General features: G+C 35.5%; 1 protein-coding gene across 1 annotated transcript; it reads right to left on the bottom strand.

Moving 5' to 3' along the window:
• Nucleotides 1-751: 751 nt before the first annotated feature.
• LOC107855513 (uncharacterized mitochondrial protein AtMg00810-like) lies at nt 752-1,357 on the bottom strand. The gene is made up of 2 exons (XM_047403736.1): nt 1,056-1,357; nt 752-944 (listed from the first exon to the last, which is right to left on the bottom strand). Exons 1-2 carry the CDS (start codon nt 1,355-1,357, stop codon nt 752-754), a joined length of 495 nt encoding a protein of 164 aa, XP_047259692.1.
• Nucleotides 1,358-20,430: the final 19,073 nt, after the last annotated feature.

Below are 20,430 nucleotides of genomic sequence, written 5' to 3'. Positions count from 1 at the left end.
AGGTATGTTATTGTCGTTGTCTTCTCGTTGCAAGATTAATTTTTAAGAGAGCAGTTGCGCTTTAGGTTTAAAAAGTGATTTGATGTGGAGTGACTCATTATTTTCTAAGTTAAAAATTGAATAGAATGTTGAATGAGCCTTTAATTTAACACTTTGTTTGACGGTGATTATGTTGGGACAATAGACTGCAAAAACTTAAAGAACAAAGACTGAAAGTAAGAGGACTCAATATATGCTGAAACTCCGCTTTTCTGTATAAAAAATAACTGAAGACAAGCCTTTATATAGACTTACAAAACAATTAAACCACTAAGTCACTAAGTTAACAACTATCCACTAACTAAGCAAAAACTATCCACTAACTAAAATATACTGTAGCAGCATAGCTGCTAATAGTCCAAGAAAATAGAAAACTACTAACAAATTAAATTTGACTAGGTCACATATTGAATTACTCTTCAATACTCCCTCTTAATTCAAAATTACAGACACCAAGCAAAGCTCTCAAATAAATAAACTTGTTAGCTGCCAAAGACTTCGTTAGTATATCAGCTAATTACTTATGAATGCTGCAATGTTTCCCTATTATTTGCTCTTTTGCTACCAAATCGCGAATTAAATGAAATCGGATATCAATGTGCTTAGTTCTGTTGTGAAAACTTGTATTCTTTGTCATGACGATCGATGCTTTGTTGTCACAGTATATATCTGTTGCACTTTTGTACTTACGCTGAAGTTCTGCTAACATCCTTCAAAGCCAGATGGCTTGACAAGCTGCTGAAGTTGCTGCACTGTACTCAACTTCTGAGATTGACAACGTTGTTGTAGCTTGCTTCTTTGAACTCCAAGTTACCACACCTGAACCTAGAGTGAAAACATGAGCTGAAATGCTCCGTCTATCATCCAACGAACCAGCATAGTCACTACCAGTGAACCCATATAATCTAAAATTTGAAACTTGTGAATACCAAATACCATAGTCCATAGTTCCAGCGATATAACACAGAACCCTTTTTGCTGCTCCAAAATGAACCTTTGAAGGTTATTGCATGAACCTGGAAATGACACCAACAAAGAATGCAATATCGGGCTGAGTGTGGGTTAGGTAAATCAAACCTCCAACCAGACTTCTAAAACTTCTAGCATCATCCATCTCTACTCTATCATTAAGCTGTAATTTTTCACCAATTTTCATAGGTGTAGTTGTAGGCTTGCAGTTAAGCAAACTAAATTTAATGAGAAAGTCCCTGTCATATTTTCTTTGTGATAGAAATATTCCATCCTCATCTTGATGGACTTCAAGGCCAAGAAAGTAATGTAATAAACCCATAGCTGACATCTCAAACTCATTCATCATTTGCGACTTGAATTCATCCTCAAGAGAAATAGAAGAGATAGTATAAATGATATCATCAATGTAAAGGCAAACAATGATGAAATCAGTACCTTTTTTCTTTACATACAATGTGGGTTCATTCTTACTTCTCATATATCCCTTTGTCTAAAAATACCCATAGATTTTGCTATACCATGCTCGAGGGGCTTGTTTCAAACCATATAATGCCTTTTTTAGCTTGTAGACCTTTGTTTCATCGCCCTTCTTTATAAAAACTTCTGGTTGTGCTACGTAGACCTCTTCTTGTAAGTCTCCATTGAGAAATGCTGACTTGACATCAAATGATAAACTAGCCACTATAACTGCGCAGCCAATGCTAGAACAAGTCTAACAGTTTCAAACCAAGCAAATGAAGAAAATGTTTCTTCAAAATCAATACCATATTGTTGTGCATATACTTTTACCACAAGACGAGCTTTATGGTTCTGTAGGTTCCCATCTGCTGCAAACTTTATCTTGAAGACCCACTTCAAGCCGATTGTATTTTTGTCTTTCGATAATTCCACCATCTCCCATGTGCCATTCTTTTTGATAGAATTTATCTCTTCTACCATCGTACTCCGCCATTCTTCCTTTTTAGCTGCTTCTCCATAATGTATAGGATCTGAAACAGCCAAAAAAAATTGACAAGATGTATACATGTCATTAGCATACTTGGGATTCGACTTTGTAGGCCTTGTTGATCTTCTTAATGGAATTGGCTCATCTAGAGACTCTTCAAGAGTTGTAGATGAAGATTTTTTGCTCGGTGAAACTGAAGAAGATGAATCCGGGGAAGTTGTAGAAGAACCCATTGCTGTAGCTGTACCATTTGGCTGTTGAATTCCATTAAAAATGATTCCAGTCGGCATAGGAATCTGCTCTTGCATCTTACCATTACTTCCACTCCAATTTCAGCTTGCTGTTTCATCAAATACTATATCCCTCCAGATTAAAATCTTTCTACTAAGGGGGTTATACTATCTATATACTTTAGATTGTGTACAATAACCAATAAAAATGCATTTTTCAGATTTCTCATCCAACTTATGACAGAATTGAGAATTTATCAAAGTATAAACAATACAACAAAAAATTCTTAAATAACGTACAGATGGTTTTCTACCCCGCCAAGCTTCAAATAGAGTTTGATTTAAAAATGCCTTTGTGGGAGACAGGTTCAATAAATGGACTGATGTTGCCACAACTTTAACCTAAAAATGATTTGGAAGTCTATTTGCTTGCAACATGCTTCTTGCCATCTCCACAACAGTGCGATTTTTTCGCTCAGCTATAAGGTGTTGTTAGCTCCTTGTGGATGCCGCTTTCTTCACAAAAGAAATTAAATTCCTTGGACAAGAACTCACCGCTTCTATTAGTGCGAAAGGTTTTGATGGACAAACTATTTTGTTTCTCAACCATGTCTTTGAATTGCTTGAATTTTTGAAATGTTTCTGATTTGCTTTCCAAAAAATAGACCCAACTCAAGTGAATATAAACATCAGTAAAAAGTAGAAAATAACGACTACCACCAAAAGATGTAGTATGCATAGGTCCACATAAATCAACATGTATTAATTCAAGACATTTTGAAGCCCTCCAAGCCTTTCCAATAGGAAAAGATTTTCTAGTTTATTTTCCATAAATGCATCCTTCACACAATTCAATAGAATCAATTTTTGATAGTCCAAGAATCATACCTTTGTAAACGAGCAATTTCAAGCCTTTTATGTTAAGGTGATTGTACCTTAGATGCCACAACTTTGAGTCATCCTTTGTACTTGCAGCAAGGGCAAAATTTTCCATATTGGAAACATCCAGCGGAAACATATTATTTGGCGTCATGGTGATGCAAACCTTTTTGCCTGATGCAAACCTTTTTGCCTGACTTCTTACTTGTAATGACACACACATTTTCATCAAACTAAAGAGAATATCCACCAGTCATCAGTTGTCCAACACTTATCAAATTGTATCTTAGATCAGGTACAAATTGAACATTATCCAACACTTTTACTTTGTCATGGCTAGTGTCGACAATCACCTTGCCTTTTTCTTCAACCTGCATCTCTTTTGTGTTGCTAAGTTGCACCTTCTTCCTTTGCTTCTTATTAAGCTCTTGGAACATAGATTTGGTGCCCGTCATATGATTTGAACAACCACTATCTACAAATCATAAATCACTTGGCTTATGGTCTGTATCAACGCAAGCAAAGATATAATTCTCTTCCTCATTTTCTCCTACTGCAAAGTTTATTTTCTGGTATTTATACCAGCAGTCAACCTTTATATGCCCGTAGTGCTGACATTGAATGCCATTTTTTCTGTTACCTTGATCATTGGACTTCTTGTGCCCATTATTCCTTCCTTTGCCTCTTGCATAACCACTACCTCGACCACCGCGAAATCCTCTTCTTCCCCGGCCTCTGCTTGCTGGACCCTTATTTTCTCCATAATTAGTTGTTGCATCCTTCACCTGGAATGCCTTCTCTTCATTCTTTTCAGTAGATCGATTGAGTCTCGCCTCATGAGCTTGGACAGATACCATCAATTCATCAAAGGAAAATACTAAAAGATCCTTAGACTCTTCTATCGCAACAACTATATGATCAAATTTTGGAGTCAAGCTTCATATTATCTTTTCCACAATGGTCTGGTCGATAACTTTCTCTCCATAGGATCGCATTTTGCTAACAATTGCCACTACTTTGGACAAAAAATCAGCAATAGATTCTCCACTTTTTATCATCAAGGTTTCAAAGTCACGCCGAAGTGATTGGAGTCTCACCACAATAACCTTTGAATCACCTTGAAACTCCTTTTGTAGAATGGACCAAGCATGCTTTGATATGGTTGTTGCCGCAATCCATGAAAAAATACTATCATGGACATCTTGCTAGATACACACTAGTGCCTTAGCATCTTTTTGCTTGTTGTAGTCTATCTCCTTCGTCGGGATCTGCAAACCCACTTTCTACCAAGTCCCAAAGATTTTGGGATTTGAGTATAGTTTTCATACAAATACTCTAAAATTCATAACTTTCTTCCGTGAAGATGGGAATAAGTGGTTGTGTCACACCCGAGGAATTGTTGCTACTTGCCATAGCTCTTGATACCAAAGATTTTGGGACAATAGACTGCAAAAACTTAAAGAACAAAGGCTGAAAGTAAGAGGACTCAATATATGCTGAAACTCAGCTTTTCTGTATATTGAAAATAACTGAAGACAAGCCTTTATATAGACTTACAAAACAACTAAACCACTAAGTCACTAAGTTAACAACTATCCACTAACTAAGCAACAACTATCCCCTAACTAAAACATACTGCAGCATGACTTCTAACAGTCCAAGAAAATATGAAACTACAAGCAAATTAAATTTGACTAGGTTACACGTTGAATTAGTCTTCAATAGATTATTCATGGTATATATCACGATCCAAAAATTGAGATCATGATGACCATTATCGAGATCCGACCTCGGTAGGTAAGACAGTTACCCAAGAAAGAAGGATATCAAAATAATAAGTAAAGAAAGATAAAAATGTGACTTCAAGAGTGAAATCAGGTCAACAAAATACACATTATAGTAGAAGCCTGAAAAAAGATATCATAAAAACTTAAGAAATAGTATCACAAGTGTAAGAACATTTAATACGACTTAGAATCCTGAATAATATATAGTATGCCTCCGAAAATAGAAATAAAGACAACTAAAAAGAGGAGATATGAAATTTGTCCAAATAGGAGCGAACCCGTACCTCGATAATCGAATAGTCAGTGTCTGAATTCAAATGTTGCGAATAGTACTCGAGCTAAGATCTGTACCAAAAGGGCACAGTAGGGATGAGTACGGTGCTTGCATATCCATCATTTGAGTCTCCAAAAATTATTCCAATAATTACATATCCGATTTAGCCTATGATTTAGGGAGAGCTAATGCTTGTTGGGTATTTCCACTTTGCTCAGTAGGTATCATATGGCGACTGGGTAAGGAAGGAAATAATACAAATAAAGAAAATACTATGAGCACGTCACCTGCAAGCATAAAAGTTTCCAAACGGTAGCTCTCCACTAAAAGTTCTAAGATATAAACGAAATCAAATAGAAACAGGCATTCACGAAAGTACATAGAAATCGGTTCCACGTCAAGAAAATACATAATATGCATATGCAATGTAATGCAATGAATGATGAAGTGAATAGTTAAAAATCATCACAGTTTTTTTCTTATATACACCTATTGAGTCTCAATGCTTCCAAAATAGGACATATGAGGGGTTCGAAACCCATATACTATCTCAAAGTTTCCAACAATCTTAATTTCATATGTCAATCCACTCACTGGCACATTCGTCGATCTAGGCATAATATCTCATTTTCTTTCAAAATCAGTGTTCCTCAATGGTATCGATATCTCATGAACGTACATGTATGCAATAAGGATATAATGCTCATGATCAAATCAGTATGAAGATAATAAATTCTTTCAATCCGTATAAGTGAGCCCAGAAATCAACACAATATGTCAACATTTAATGATATTAGTTCTAGTTTGGCACCACTGGAATAAATATACATGTAAGGCATCATCAGTGTTATATCAGCCTATAACTCGGGTATTTCTATCATAATAAAGACAAACAATGCTCAATAAGGCCTATAATATTTATTCAGGCCCCTTCACGAGTATCACGTTAAGAATAAAGACATTTAAATGCACAAATAAGACCAATGATGTCGAATAAAGCCCCCACATGGACAAAATGTTGTGCCTAATATCACAAGTCAACAATAACAAGAATATAAGCCCCTACACTGGCATCAAACAAACATAATAGGTCGAAAAACAATCCCCATAGTAATTCTTTCCAACTCAAAGCATGTTTTAGTTATTTATTAACTATCTATCCCAGTCTGATAATAATTAAGACATAACCTATCTCGAAGTATCGAAATCCAAGCCTAAAGTCCTTCAACGTAAAGCCTTAAATATTCTCAAAATCAAATAAAACATACGAATACAATATATATATATATATATATATATATATACATACATACATACATTACAAGAAAGCTAGTGATACCCATATTGATCAATTTTAAGTCGGGTCTATAACGAATTCGAAAAATGGATTCAAAAAGAAAGGAGGTAAAATCAAAATTTTATTCTAGAAATACATTTTTCAACATTCTAGGAATTTACAGTTGAAAACTCAGTGAAAATGGGAGAAAAAGAGGTCCAAAGCAAAGAAAATTTATTTTTAAGTTTTAGACAAAAGTCTCAAAATTTCATTTTGAAATCAAGATTGAGTATTTTCGATGATATAATTAATGTAAAGTAATAAAAATAAGGTTTAGGAGCATACGAAAGCTCAAATGGTGATGAAAACACTAAAACCATCCATATCTAAAGCTCAAAGGTCTAAAAATCGTGAAAAATCACAAAAAGGAGTAGATATACAGCGATGGTAGCCTAAGCGGCTAATTGATCGCTTAAGCGACCACCGCTTAAGTAGTTGGGGGTCACTAAAGCGGTCAAGCCCCATATGGTTAGCCTTCTCTAAAGAGGTCCAGAGCCGCTAAAGTGGATGTCGCTAAAGAAATGGCTAGTTACTAAAGAGGCTACCGCTTAAGTAGTCCTTTCGATGCTTAAGCAACTGTACCAGATTTCAACTAAATCAACAACTTTTCTAAGTTGTCGACTGACCCCTCAAAATTTATTTAGAATCTCGTGAATGCAAATAAATTATACTACTAGGCTATTTTTGACGTTTTGGACTCAATGACGATGTTGGATTTTTGAAAAAAATTATTTTCAATAAATTAACTATAATACCCTAGAAAATTTTTCGTTGAAATTTTGTGCGTAAACGTGTTGGGTTCTATCTTCTAGAATGAATTATAAATTTTTCCATGCATAATGTCTTAGATTATGATCCACCATTGCGTAGAGTATCGAATAATCTTTCCAACGATATATGGATCATCCAAAACAGACACCCGAGTGGCGAGTTATGAAGATTCCAATCGAACCGTGAATAGTAGTGAACAGTAAAACGTGCAGGAAAAAGTACTGAGGCTTGACATATTTTTCTCCAACTTTAAATGATCATAAATCCTTGTACATAATGATCTGAGTGATCTAGTATATATCAATGGAAAGATCTGCGAGTCCTCTTTCCAATGAAATTAGTTTCATCCAATTTGTCTATCGGAGCAAAAAGTTATGGTCGATCTACTTCAGCCTATCAAAAATGAATTTTTGGGTCAACTTCAAACGATCGTAACTCCTCATACACAATGATCTGGGTGAGATACTATATATCAATGGAAATATATGAGAGTCCTCTTTCTAATGAAATTAGTTTCATCTAATTTGGATATCAGAGTAAAACGTTATGGTTGATCTACTTCAGACTATCAAAACAGTCCACCAAAGGACAGATTCGAGAATTATTTGATTTTAGGGGCGTTTTGGTCATCCCCCCTCACCCAAAATCCGTCTAAACCCTATATTAAAGCATATTAGAAGCATTATATGTTATATTTCATCAAATTCCCTCAAAAAGAAAACCCTAAGCTCCTACATCTAACTTCAAGAACCTCCAAAGTTCACCATTAATTCTGCAATTTTATTCAAGATTCCAAGTTCCTAGTTCAAGAACCTCCAAAGTTCACCATTAATTCTGTAAATTTATTCAAGATTCTAAGTTCGTAGTTCAAGAACTACAAGAACCATCATTCAAAGGTACGATTAACATCTCAAAAACGAGTATCGATCTAAAGTTCATCATTCAAGGTATGTGGGGTTTTTCAACAAGAACTCTTTTTCGTTCTTGTGCCCAAAAGTAATTTTCTTTACAATGGCATAAATTTTATTTGACTTTTGCGAATTTGAAGCATGAACCCATATCTTATGATGATTATTATGAAATCTTGATGTTTATGATTTTAAAAAATGAATTTACATGTGTGGAGATATAAAGTATGAATCTTGAATGATATTTATCATGATTTTGATATTTGGGTCGTGAATTCCCATTGAAAATTATGTTTTTTTGAGAAAGTGTGTGTTATAAGCACGTTGATGTTGAATATTTGAGATATTTTGAATGATTTGACCTTTTGGTCTTAATGAAGTTGTTTTGAACTCGAGTGTGAAAGAAATCCACGACGTGGTTGATTTTGATAGATGGGAAGCATGATGGCTCCCGATGTATATTTATATATTACTGAAATTATTTCGTTGTGGATTGTCTTTGAAATGATCTGAGCTAAGTCCGGGAGAAATCTTTAGCACCGAGTGGGAGGTATAAAGCGGCCTTACTTCCCTAGAACTACGTACCCCCGTAGGAGTGAGCCTGAGGCTAATTTATATAGTGATTACTAGTTTGTGTGGATTCGATATCGATAGTCCTACTCCGATGGCAAGGATAGGACGGCTCTCCCCAACGTGGGTTGTACGTTGGACTCCATGTAGCTCACATGTTTTATGTCGGTTATAGTATCTCCCAATGTGTGTGTGTTTCCTCGTGTCTATGGTGAATGGTGAAGTGATTTGAAAGTGGAATTGTGAAATTTATTCTTTCGAAAGATTTAAATGATATTTACATTATGATAATTGATATTCTTGATGAACTGAAAGTGATTGACAAATTATATGATGACTCACATGTGTTATTGTAATTATTTCATCCTCTCATAATTATGATGATTTTCTTCGGGCTATGTGAGTCTTTCATACATCCTGCATATTTCTTATAAATATTTATGATGATGATGTTTATAAAACTGCATACACCCCCATATACTCGGTTCCTTTCCATGGTATTGACCCACATCTTTGGATGTGCGCTGTATTTTCTCGGAATGTAGGTTCAGGTGCTCAGTTCCAGGTTCGACAGTGATTCTTCGGGCACGCTGTTCTATATCCTCTGTTGTGGTGAGTCCTCATGTTCCGAGGATGTGATGTCTGATGTCGGTTTCACGAAATTGTTTACATTTGATAATTGAGTATGAGTCAGTTGGAGCATGTCTCAATGGCTCGCTGGTTTTATTGATTTTCTTAGAGGCTTGTCAGGCTAGTATAGATGTTGGGAGTCGACTAATAAGTCGTATTTTGTTATCTTTCTAAAATTCTTTTATTCTTGGATGATGATTACTCTGTTGATATTTGAGGGTTATTTATGGAAATCCCGTTGATTCGTGTTGAACTGAATGAAAATGGCTCAAAGGGTTAGCTTGGGGCTACTCATAGCCTGAAGCATCGTGTGACGCTCTGGGACCCGTTTTCGGGGCGTTACATTAACCCTCGGGACCCCTAAAAACTTATTTAAACTAGTCTTTATTTAAGGATCAAACAATAAACTAAAGGTTCTGAACCTGAACCAACCCTACTACTAACTCAAATTCAACATTGCAGATCTAATAAAATTGTCCAAATCATCATCTGACACTCAAAACATCAAATAAGAGTAGTAATTTGTTAAATGACATGCCCAACCCCCAAAAAGTATTTATTAGGAAGGGTGAGAGAATATTTTTTGTGCTCATAAATCACCTAAGTATATTGCACTGTGTATAAAGACAATGCACCACTGGCTCAAAATATTTTCTCCAACAATTATACTTGCAAAAATGAGTATAAAATGATACAAAAATATTAACAATTAAAGTTCTATTTCAAAATTACCTGCAAAAATTCTAAGTTATTTACCTGGATCAGCGTCCAAAGAGATAAGTGCATATTTTCACTTCATTTATTTGATTCAATTCAAATCCGGACTTGAAATTATATTGACCGAAGTTAACTAGAAGACTTTTCTAAATAAATAAACAATTTTATTTAACCAAAATATTAGTTACAAGATCCAGGTCTGACCACCTGCCCCTCAAAGAAACAGAAAGAAACAAAATTGGAAAGGGATTCACTCTAACATGCCAAAGAAATCACTTCTCAGTACTCTATACTACTAAAGTCAACAAACAATCAAATAAAGAAACACACAGTAAAGAGATTCACGGCATGGTATCAATTTGCTGAAGATGAGTATTCCATTTCTTCTGATTTCTACCTTGGATATGGACATGAATAACTATCTCTTTACAAATTCTATCAGCTTGGTTCCTTCCATTTTTAAATATTAGTAGATTCTGTTCCCTCCAAATAGTAGTAACCACTACGGCAAACACATTCTAGAGTATTGCTCCTTTGCCTGTTCTATATTTTTCCCAGGTTATGATCCATTCTACTTCATACTGCCAGTCCCCTATAGATCTCTAAAATCCCAACCACTACAATATTTCATTCCATAAAGCCTTTGTGACATCAAAGAACAAATAATTTTGTGTTTCTACAGCATTATTGTAGAAGACACGGGATGAATCAACCTGAATCCCAAACCTAACAAGTTTGTTAACAGTTGCTAGTCTCTTCAACAAAGTCAACCAAAAAATGAAATTATGCCTATGATGTATCCTACATTTCGAAGTGATGCACTTCCACAGTACTTTAAGAGTTATGTCAGCATAGCTACATAGAGTTTCTTGGTAGAAAATTTTATCCCTACTGTCAGTAATGCCATCCTCCTTTGTAAATCACCCTGCAGACCTGGTGTTTGCATCATGTACCTGTTGGTTCGAAATCGAGAGTGCGTCATGCGGAAGTTTAAAGTTTGCAAACATTAAGACGATAAATTAGACGACAAAGAAAACAATACTAAAAAATATAAAATTATTATATGTTTTGGCCAATCGGCTTACATATTATAAAACCTAATATCGAAAAACATTAAACCTATTGGGAGAAATCTCCCCCTAAACAAAGACTCGTTAATGACTACATTGTGAATGCTATTGTGTTGTTGTATGAGAAGAGGGATTTTCTATTTATAGAAGTTCAAAATCATTCCTTCAAGAAAGAGGTTTACCAAATATAAAAAAGTTTTATATTTTTTTTTTAGAAAAATAAAAGTAATTATGGTATTACTTTTATTTTCCTTCTAAGAAAAATAAAACTTAAATTTGGTAAGAAAATCAGGACAAAAATCCTAACAAATCTCCCCTTTTTGGCTTGATTTTCTTGACGGCATATTCTTGATCCTCCTTCACACAATCTTCATATATCACTGTTGCTTACCATGATTAAAAGTTGATATTTATTAAAAATTAGAGCCCTATGCATTGAAAATAAAAGCATGGGTTCATATTATTGGCGCCTCGTGTTATAAGTAACAGGGTTGAAAGTGGAGCCTTGTGCATTGAAAGAAAGTACAGGTTAAAAGTGGAGCTCATGCGTTAAAAGTAAATGCATGAGTTGAAAGGAGTCCAAGCGTAAAATCAAGTATGGGTTGAAAATTCAAGCCCATAAACATGGGTTGAAAATTGATTTTGATTTTAAAGATGGACTAGCAGCAGGATCGTTGAAAATTTATTTGAATCTTTTTCTCCACATGTAGTCTTTTTTGGGCATATATCTTCATTATCATCAAATTGGTTGCAACTTTGATCTCAACATATCCTCAATCTGAACCATAGGATCATTGAATTATAGACTCTGATACCACTTGCTAGGTTTGAAATCGAGAGGGCGTCATGCGGAAGCTTAAAGTTTGCAAACCTTGAGACAATAAATTAGACGACAAAGAAAACAATACTAAAAAGTATAAAATTATTATATGTTTTGGCCAATCGGCCTACATATTATAAAACCTAATATCGAAAAACATTAAACCTATTAGGAGAAATCTCCCCCTAAACAAACTCTTTAATGACTACATTGTGGATGCTATTGTGTTGTTGTATGAGAAGAGGGGTTTTCTATTTATAGAGGTTCAAAATCATTCCTTCAAGAAAGAGGTTTACCAAATATGAAAAAATTTTATATTTTTCTTTTAGAAAAATAAAAGTAATTATGGTATTATTTTTATTTTTCTTCTAATAAAAATAATACTTAAATTTGGTAAGAAAATCAGGACAAAAACCCTAACAGTAGCTTGTACCTTCCAAAATTCTTCTGATTACCTAGGTAGAATTTCTTGGAATGGTACAAGCTTTAGCAGTATCTCCTTTCATATAGTAAATATTAACCCATTTGATCCACAAACTGTTTTCTTTTGTAGCCAAAGCCCATAACTGTTTAGCCACAACAACCCAATTCCAGGTGCATAGGTTCAGTATATTTTGTCCGCTCACTACTTTTGGCATGCACACTTTCTCCAAGAGACTAAATCTCTCTTTAAGGGGCAAATAGTACATGTCCATAAAATAATTCTACCGTGACTACTAATCAGCTTCATGACTTTTTTTGGAAGGATAAAAATGTGAGCCTAATATGTCGGAATACCAAACGTAATGGACTTAATTAACTCGAGCCTGCCTGAGTAAGCCAATAACTTTGGTGACAAACATCTCATTCTATTAAGAATCTTATTAACTAAGGGAAAACACTGATCTACAGTCATCTTCTTGGAGGATAGAGGAACTCCAAGATATTTAAAAGTCAGGGTCCCTTTACAGTAGCCTAATTTCTGCAATAACAATTGCTTAATTGAATTTTTAACCCCAGACATGAATATGGAGCTTTTGTTTATATTTGCCTTGTTGATCCAAAAAAGCACAAAATTTATGAAAAGCCTAGAGTATCTCAGCGGAAGTAATATCAGCTTTTCAGAACATTAATAAGTCATCTGCAAAACATATATGCACTAAAACAAGCTTCATGCGCCTAGGATGACTGAAAGTTGGGGTTCATAGTGAGCATGTTGAGTTCCCTGTGCAAATATTCCATTGAAATTACAAAGAGATAAGGTGATATAAGATCGCCTTGTCTTATCCCTCTTCTACTAATAAGGTGTGGTTAATCCACCATTAAGAACCAAGGAATAAGAGACTGAAGTGACACATTCCATCACCCAAGTGATAAATTTCTGAGGAAAGCCCAATTCTACAAGCATGCTCTTTAGGAAACACCACTCAATGCATTCATAGGCTTTCCTAAGATCAACCTTTAAGTCACACCTAGAGGATAGTCCTTTTCTAGAGTACCATTTTAGCAGCACATGACTATACAAGATGTTGTCAATAATAGACCTTCCTACAATGAATGCTGACTGGGAAGAACTAATGTATTCATTACCTTTTTCATCCTAGTAGTCAGCACCTTAGTAATGATCTTATAAACAGTGTTACAATAGGCAATTGGCCTATAATCATTGACTACAGTAGGGGCGACGACCTTAAGAACAAGGGTGACAACAGTATAGCTGAAAGATTTGAGAAGCTTACCTGAGTGGAAGAATTCTTTCAAAGGCAAGACCACATCTTCTTTGGCAGTGTTCCACTGGATAGTAAGAAACTTTATAGGGAAGCCATCTACCCTTGGTTCTTTATCACTTGGCATATCTTTAACTGCATCAAAATTTCCTGTTCTATTATCTCTTGTATAAGTGCTCTCTTCTACTGGGATGTCAAACATGGGGCCTTCTTGATCACTTCTGAGTTTGGGTAGGGAATTGCTTCAGTTGCGGAGCCTAAAAGAGTGGAAAAGAAGGATATAAACTCATGTTAAATAAGAGTGAGATCCGTGAGCTTCACTGCTCGATCATTATAGATAGAGGTTATAACATTCCTATTAGCTTTTATCCTATACTGGGCATGAAAATATTTAGATTTTGAGTCACCACAATCAATCCAAGTGGCTCTAGATTTATACCTTAGTGCTTATTCCTCAACTAAACTCCATTTGTGCAAATCTTGGCAAGAACCTTCTCTTCCTCTGTCAATTAGGCTTAAAGGATTAGTGGCTAATCTGTCCTGAGTAAACAATTTCAACCTGCTTTGTTAAAAATTCTTATCAGAAGATGCTAGGTGAGCATTAAGATCTCTACAGTTTTCTTTAAGTTCCTTGAGATTTTGGTTCAATTGGTATATCCTTGGAGTAACTGGTAAAGTTGCTGCCATGTGACCAGGAGGTCACGGGTTCAAGCCTTGGAAATAGCCTTTGGCAGAAATGTAAGGTAAGGCTGCATACGATACACCCTTGTGGTGGGGCCCTTCCCCGAAAACCGCGCATAGCGGTAGCTTTAGTGCACCGGGCTGCCCTTTTTTTTTGGTATATCCTTGTCCCTGTGAATCTTTGAGTCCAGGTACTAGTAACAAGTTCAAGGAATTGAGGATGGTGGCATGACAATCATAAATAATTTAAAAGGTCTAGGCCTTTCTTTCACAACTAGGGTACAATGCAACATCATCGGCGATTAATCATATATAACTAGGGTCAACTAATTAACCTCCACATTCCCATGGTATTGTAATGATGTGCTATAGAAATATAACACTTATGATGCTTATACTTGGAGAATATGCATGTACTTAATTCTATTTTGATAGATTTGATGTGTTTTTAGAGTGTTTTACAGGAAATTAGGTTTCGGGTGCTAAATTCAAGAAAAAGATGAAAAGAGATATTTTTGGCTACTTAATTGATCAATTTTGGGTATTCTTGACATTTCTCGAATTGTACATGACCAAAGCATGTGATGAAAGTTGAAGATTTGAAGCTTGGTTGCAAGTATTGGAGGGTTCGACACATAACAATATCTACATGTGGACCACATGTAGAATATGTGATCTGTATAAGACTAAGGTAAGTACTGTTAAAGATACCAACAGCAAATGAGTTGAAAAAGAACTTTCGGCACTTACCTATGTCAACATATGGACCACATGTAGCACATGTGGACTGCATGTGGGTAAGGTAAGTGCCAGAAATTCAAAATCCTGAGAGCAGAAGTTGCAGGAATTTTTGTTTGCGCACATATGGTGGCTACATATGCCCAGCCTCAGGCTGCATATTGTACATACGCCCAAGGCCAGGCTGCATGTGGACACCACATATAGCCGCCGACCTCAACTTTTCTATATCATTCCAAAACCGTTTCCTAGGGTTTCCATGTATCCCAAATACACTCCTATGATTTTTAAGTCTTATTATGTAGGGTTAGTTAAGTTTTCCTATTTTAATTAGGATTTGATTTTTAGGGTTTCTTGTGATCTATAAATACCCTTTAGGCTTTGTTTAATTCATTCATACATTTATATATTGATTTATTCAAACGGAGGCCCTTTGGGGCCAAGTTCACAAACAACTTGTTGTTCTTGATTTGTTATTCAATTTAATACTTTGGGATTTATTCTTTCATTATTGTAAGATTAATTTTGTAAGTTTGTCTGTGGATTTCATGATTGATCTCATAACTATAAGTGTCTAATTCCCTTAACTAGGGTTGTGTGAACCTTGGCGGATTAATAAAGTAGAGGAAGTGTCAAGTCGTTCTAGATAAAGATTCTTGCATGTATTGGGTTTTCTTCATTCTTATTAATTTCTTAGTGGTGGTCAACGTTAAGATCCTGCATAGATTATTGCTACTTACTCCAAAAGAGGAGTAGTGACTAGGAAAAGAAGATCACAACAATAATTTGAAGATTAACTGTCGATCCACACTAATAGGTATTATCTACATAAGATAGTTAGCTATATATAATCTAATAACTAGAGACCCAAAAAGTAACAGATAACTGGGATCCATGATAAGTGTTAGTAAGGCGACATCCTAAAACTCAAAAGGTAAAGGGTGAAATCCATCAATTAGTCCAAAATACCTTTGATGGTACATAACTTATCAAATCCTGCATGGAAGGCATTGGAATAGTTCGACAGTGCATGATAAGTCTGCTGAGTTGAGAAGCCAGGGGGAACACAAGTCTAGCATTCATCTTAGATAGCTTACGGCTAAGAGCAACCCATTCTTCTCTTTTTTCTATTTCAACAACTCCCCCTTTTACTTTTACGCATTGCCTGGTAGTTTCAACAAGTTTGAAACGGATTTCCAGCCTATTACCTTTGGGATCGACCCCAACCTAGTTGGGTTACTATATTTGACAGCGACCGCTTTATCCTTCTAAGGAGGGGTAGTTTAGGCGTTATCAAAAATTGGTGCCATTGCCGGGGAATACGGTTTCGGAGTTCTTTATTAAAGTTATTGGAGTTCTCAAGTTTTATTTTCTTTTATTTTGTTTGTTTCATTTCCTTCTCTTCTTGAGATGATAATCTGGCTAGAGGAAGTATGGAGTGAAGATGACTCCTTATTTAATGATCCTCTTCTTTTTGATATGATGCATTACTACAGGAGCACAATAAACATATTGTTGGAACATAATGAGAGCATGTTTGACATATTGGTGCTTCTGACAAAAGGAAATCAAGATCGTAAACAGAAGGTTGATAGATTTGACTTTGATATTCACCACTTACAAGTAGAATTAGATGCAAAAGCTGTTGCGCATAACACCCAACAAACTAGTTATGGGTGGTGTGAGACTGAAAAAATTATGAGAAGCCAACTTAAGGAGCAGAAATTGGAGGAGTCTAAAATTGCTCATGCTCTTATGGATAGTGTCACTCTTAAAGAGAGCATACTAGAGTTTCCTACAACACAGTCAACCATGGAATAAACCCTATGAGGTAGCTCCTGCTTATTACAAAAGGAATAAAAACACCTTTTATATATCAATAGAGTGAGCCGTAATACATCTTGACAACCTCTAAAGTCCTCAGTTTCAGTAGGTGTCATAGAGGAACCCAGTCTATAAGTTGCTCTCAAAATTTAGTTAAAATCGCCCCAGCCATGGATCTTGACTACCATTACCCAAGCCTAAAAATGCAGTCCATAGTGTAATTCTTTCAATAGGTGTATTCTTAGCATAGACCACAAAAACATAGGCCTTAAATAGACCTGAGTAGTTCTCTACATAATAATGATTGCTCATGTGTTACCAAAATTTGTACTTTTATTGTAGATCTCCAAAATAGCCATATTCGACCATTTCAAGCTACAAAATAGTTACAACTACAATTCTATCTTGATGCCAACTTATTTAATATGTTCTGGTATTATGTTGCTTTACTCTTGTTTCAAGACAACTAATAAAATCTATTTGATATTTATTTAGAAAGAGATTGAGCTTTTTCTGAGTGAGGGGATGGTTTTGACTCTTCACATTCCATGTGGTGATAATTATGAAATGTTTGGGGTATTACCAAGGTCAGTCGGTATGCCTTCTTTTGTTGTCATGCTCAACAATGGTGAGAATCGATTAACTCCACTGGATGTACTAGCTGATGTTTGCAAAAACTGTCCAACCACCCCATGTAAGTCTGCATTCGAGTCCAATGTGGAGGTAGCAGGGTTGACAACTACCTCATCAATAACTGGTGTTGTTTTTTTGGCTTGCCAATCCCATTTTATTGGTCTTCTTCATCTTCATTTATTTCTTCTCCTCCTTCTTGGTTCATGGAATTTTTTTTCGGTGCCTTGTTCTGCTCGTGCAAGTTACAGTTATTAGTATGGTGCCCAAACCTGAGACAATGCCCATGGAACTTATGCTTCCAATAATAGTCAACAGGCTGGTGAAAGATACCACTAGGTGTCTCTATTTCAATAGAATCAATTATGGGTAGAGATGCATCAAGTTCAATGCATACACGAGCATAAGTGGTCTGTTTTATACTAGTTATGAATTGATTAACAATCTTGCTCAGTTCCTTAAAAGACTTATAGCCAACAAAAAGCCTTGGAAGTGTAATCCACAGTGACATGGTGGTGATGCGGTCAGGATCAAACTCAAAATGATTTCCCATGGATGAACAATAGGAGAGAGAGAGCTGAAATCGAGGGAGATTGAGACAGATAAGAGAAAGAGAGGGAGAGAATAAGGAGAGGGAGAGAGAGAAAACTGAGGGGGTACACTATTCTAGCGATTCATCGCCAAAAAAACGTCATCGCTGCTCTGAAATTTTCTTCTTCTTTTTAATCCTTCTGAGCTCATCGGAGTTCCTTCAGATCCATCCCATTTCGGCGAAATCATTGAACCAGCCTCACTACCAGTCTGGTTTTCTCCAAAGTCCGGCAAGACATTTCCTTTCCATCATTGCCTGAGCTCATTGGAGCTCCGGTGAGTCGCGAAAAATCGAAAGAAAATGGGGGTCATCTTTGGAATTTTGGATTTTGAGTTCGAGCTTCGTCCGTAGTTCATTGGTTTCAAGGATCCTATCGTCATTGAAATCAATTTAATTGGTCGAATAAAAACCCTAATTTAATGTCCATCTCTTTATCTCATTCTTATCCTTAGTTAATTTTTATTGTTGTTTGTGGTTGATTGTTATTGTCTCGATTTTTTCTTATCTTATGCTTGATGTGAATGATGAATGTCGAGTGATATTGATTGTTGATTGCTGAAATATTATCGTTGATTTGTTATGTTAGAACAATAGTTAAAAATGATTTGGGATGGGAATCAAAGTTAATGAAGTAAATAGAATAGATTGTTTGATTTGAAATGGATATTAATGTTTATTGAATCTGGGTTAATTTTAATTATTGATGATGTTGAACGTGATAGAATCATGATAGGCCGAGCCGGGTAGGCAAATAGTAGGTTCGAATAGGCAAATTTAGAACTTGTGGATTGTTGAATGTTGAAAATGTTGGTTGAATGGTGTTATTTTATGAATTTGATTCAAGTGTATTCATTTGGCCGGGAAATTCCCCGAGGTTTCATGTATTTATTCATCGGAAAATGCCCCGACGTATTTTGTCTTCGAAGGAGGTTCGTGATCAAGGCCCAAGGCATCAGGTAAAGCATTGGAGCGTAGTTTAGGATTAGTATAGCTTAGAATAGGATTTATATTTTCACATTTTCTATTTTGGACTGCATAATTGGACTGGACACAATATTTTGGATTGTTTTGTTTTGTTTGTTTGATTGACTGTTTTGATGTGTTTTTTTGTGGTTTATACATTCGCCGTGTTAAATTATCCGATATGCTCCACTAAATGACCGTGGTCAAACCACGGGATCGAGGGGTTCCTAACACCTTCCCCTCGATCAATAGAATTCCTTAACGAAAATCTCTGTTCACGGATCAGTTTAAAAGAGTCAAAAACAATTTTGAAAAAGGATTTTCAAAGGTGACTTGGAACACCTGGTTATGTCAAGTGGCGACTCTGAGTTTAAATGTAAAAAATCCTTTTCGAAATAACTCTTTATTTTTTCACTTAATAATAAAACCTTTTTCAAACTTAAAATTAATTTTTTTTTGGGTTAAAAAAGGGGTGTGACAGCTCTGGCGACTCTGCTGGGGATTTTTCAGAATTCAAGCTTATTTTTTTTAGTTATAATGACTTAGTTTGACACTATAGGTGTATAAACATTTTATTTGTGTTATTGTTTTATCATTGTTGGATTCCTACGTGCTTTTTGTTTACAGTCTTTCTTTATTTGTTACCGCTTTATATCTGATATCATTTGCATAACCCGAGTCATTTCTTTCGCAACAAGTCCTGGAGTGCACGTCGTGCACACGAACTCTAGTTGATTCACCCTTATTTTAGGAGTGGGAGCCGTCGGACGTATGGAGGGGTGAAAATCTCTCGCAGCCACTATCGACCATACGCTCCCTCGAACAGCCTTGTTAGTGGACCCCAATGTAGGTCAGCCTTTAGATCATGCTTATCTGCATCATATTGAGGTCTAGCGGGACCCATTTGGTCCTTTGTAGGAAACTCACCTCTAAAGCATTCCTACGTGTTAAATGTTGTATATTTGAGGGTAACAGGGTCATTTGACGGACTGATTTGGGGAAAACATGTGCTAGAATTAAAGAAAGGTGTGTTGGCAAGAAAAAAATAATAATAAAAAAAAGAAGATAAAAAAGAGTTTCGTAGTTGTTTAGAGTTTTTATGACTTATTTTTTATAATCCAAAAATCAAAAAGAGTTTTATCTTTTGCGCTCATTTTCTCAAAAAAAAAAAAAAAAGAAAAACATCATTTTGTTTCTTTAGTAAGCATTCACAATTTGATAACTCCAAATTTTTTTCCCAATAGGAGCTTTTAGTATAAGCAAAAATCAAAAAAAGAAGGTAGAAGTTTAGTACTTTCATATAGTGAAAATACCGAAAAAAAAATTCTTTCATAGTTGTTGGTGTCA

Source organism: Capsicum annuum, unplaced genomic scaffold, assembly GCF_002878395.1.
Source record: "Capsicum annuum cultivar UCD-10X-F1 unplaced genomic scaffold, UCD10Xv1.1 ctg4748, whole genome shotgun sequence".
Classification (NCBI taxonomy): domain Eukaryota; kingdom Viridiplantae; phylum Streptophyta; class Magnoliopsida; order Solanales; family Solanaceae; genus Capsicum; species Capsicum annuum.
The sequence above is the reverse complement of the archived record's forward strand: the minus strand, read 5'-3'. Positions and strand labels throughout refer to the sequence as shown.

What these genes read in the sequence shown, in the direction of transcription:
- LOC107855513 (XM_047403736.1), bottom strand. Translation starts at nt 1,357, where the DNA reads ATGATGAATGAGTTTGAGATGTCAGCTATGGGTTTATTACATTACTTT. An exon ending in TTTGTTGGTGTCATTTCCAG is followed by an intron (nt 945 to 1,055) that starts GTTCATGCAATA and finishes TTCAAATTTTAG; the next exon opens with ATTATATGGGTTCACTGGTA.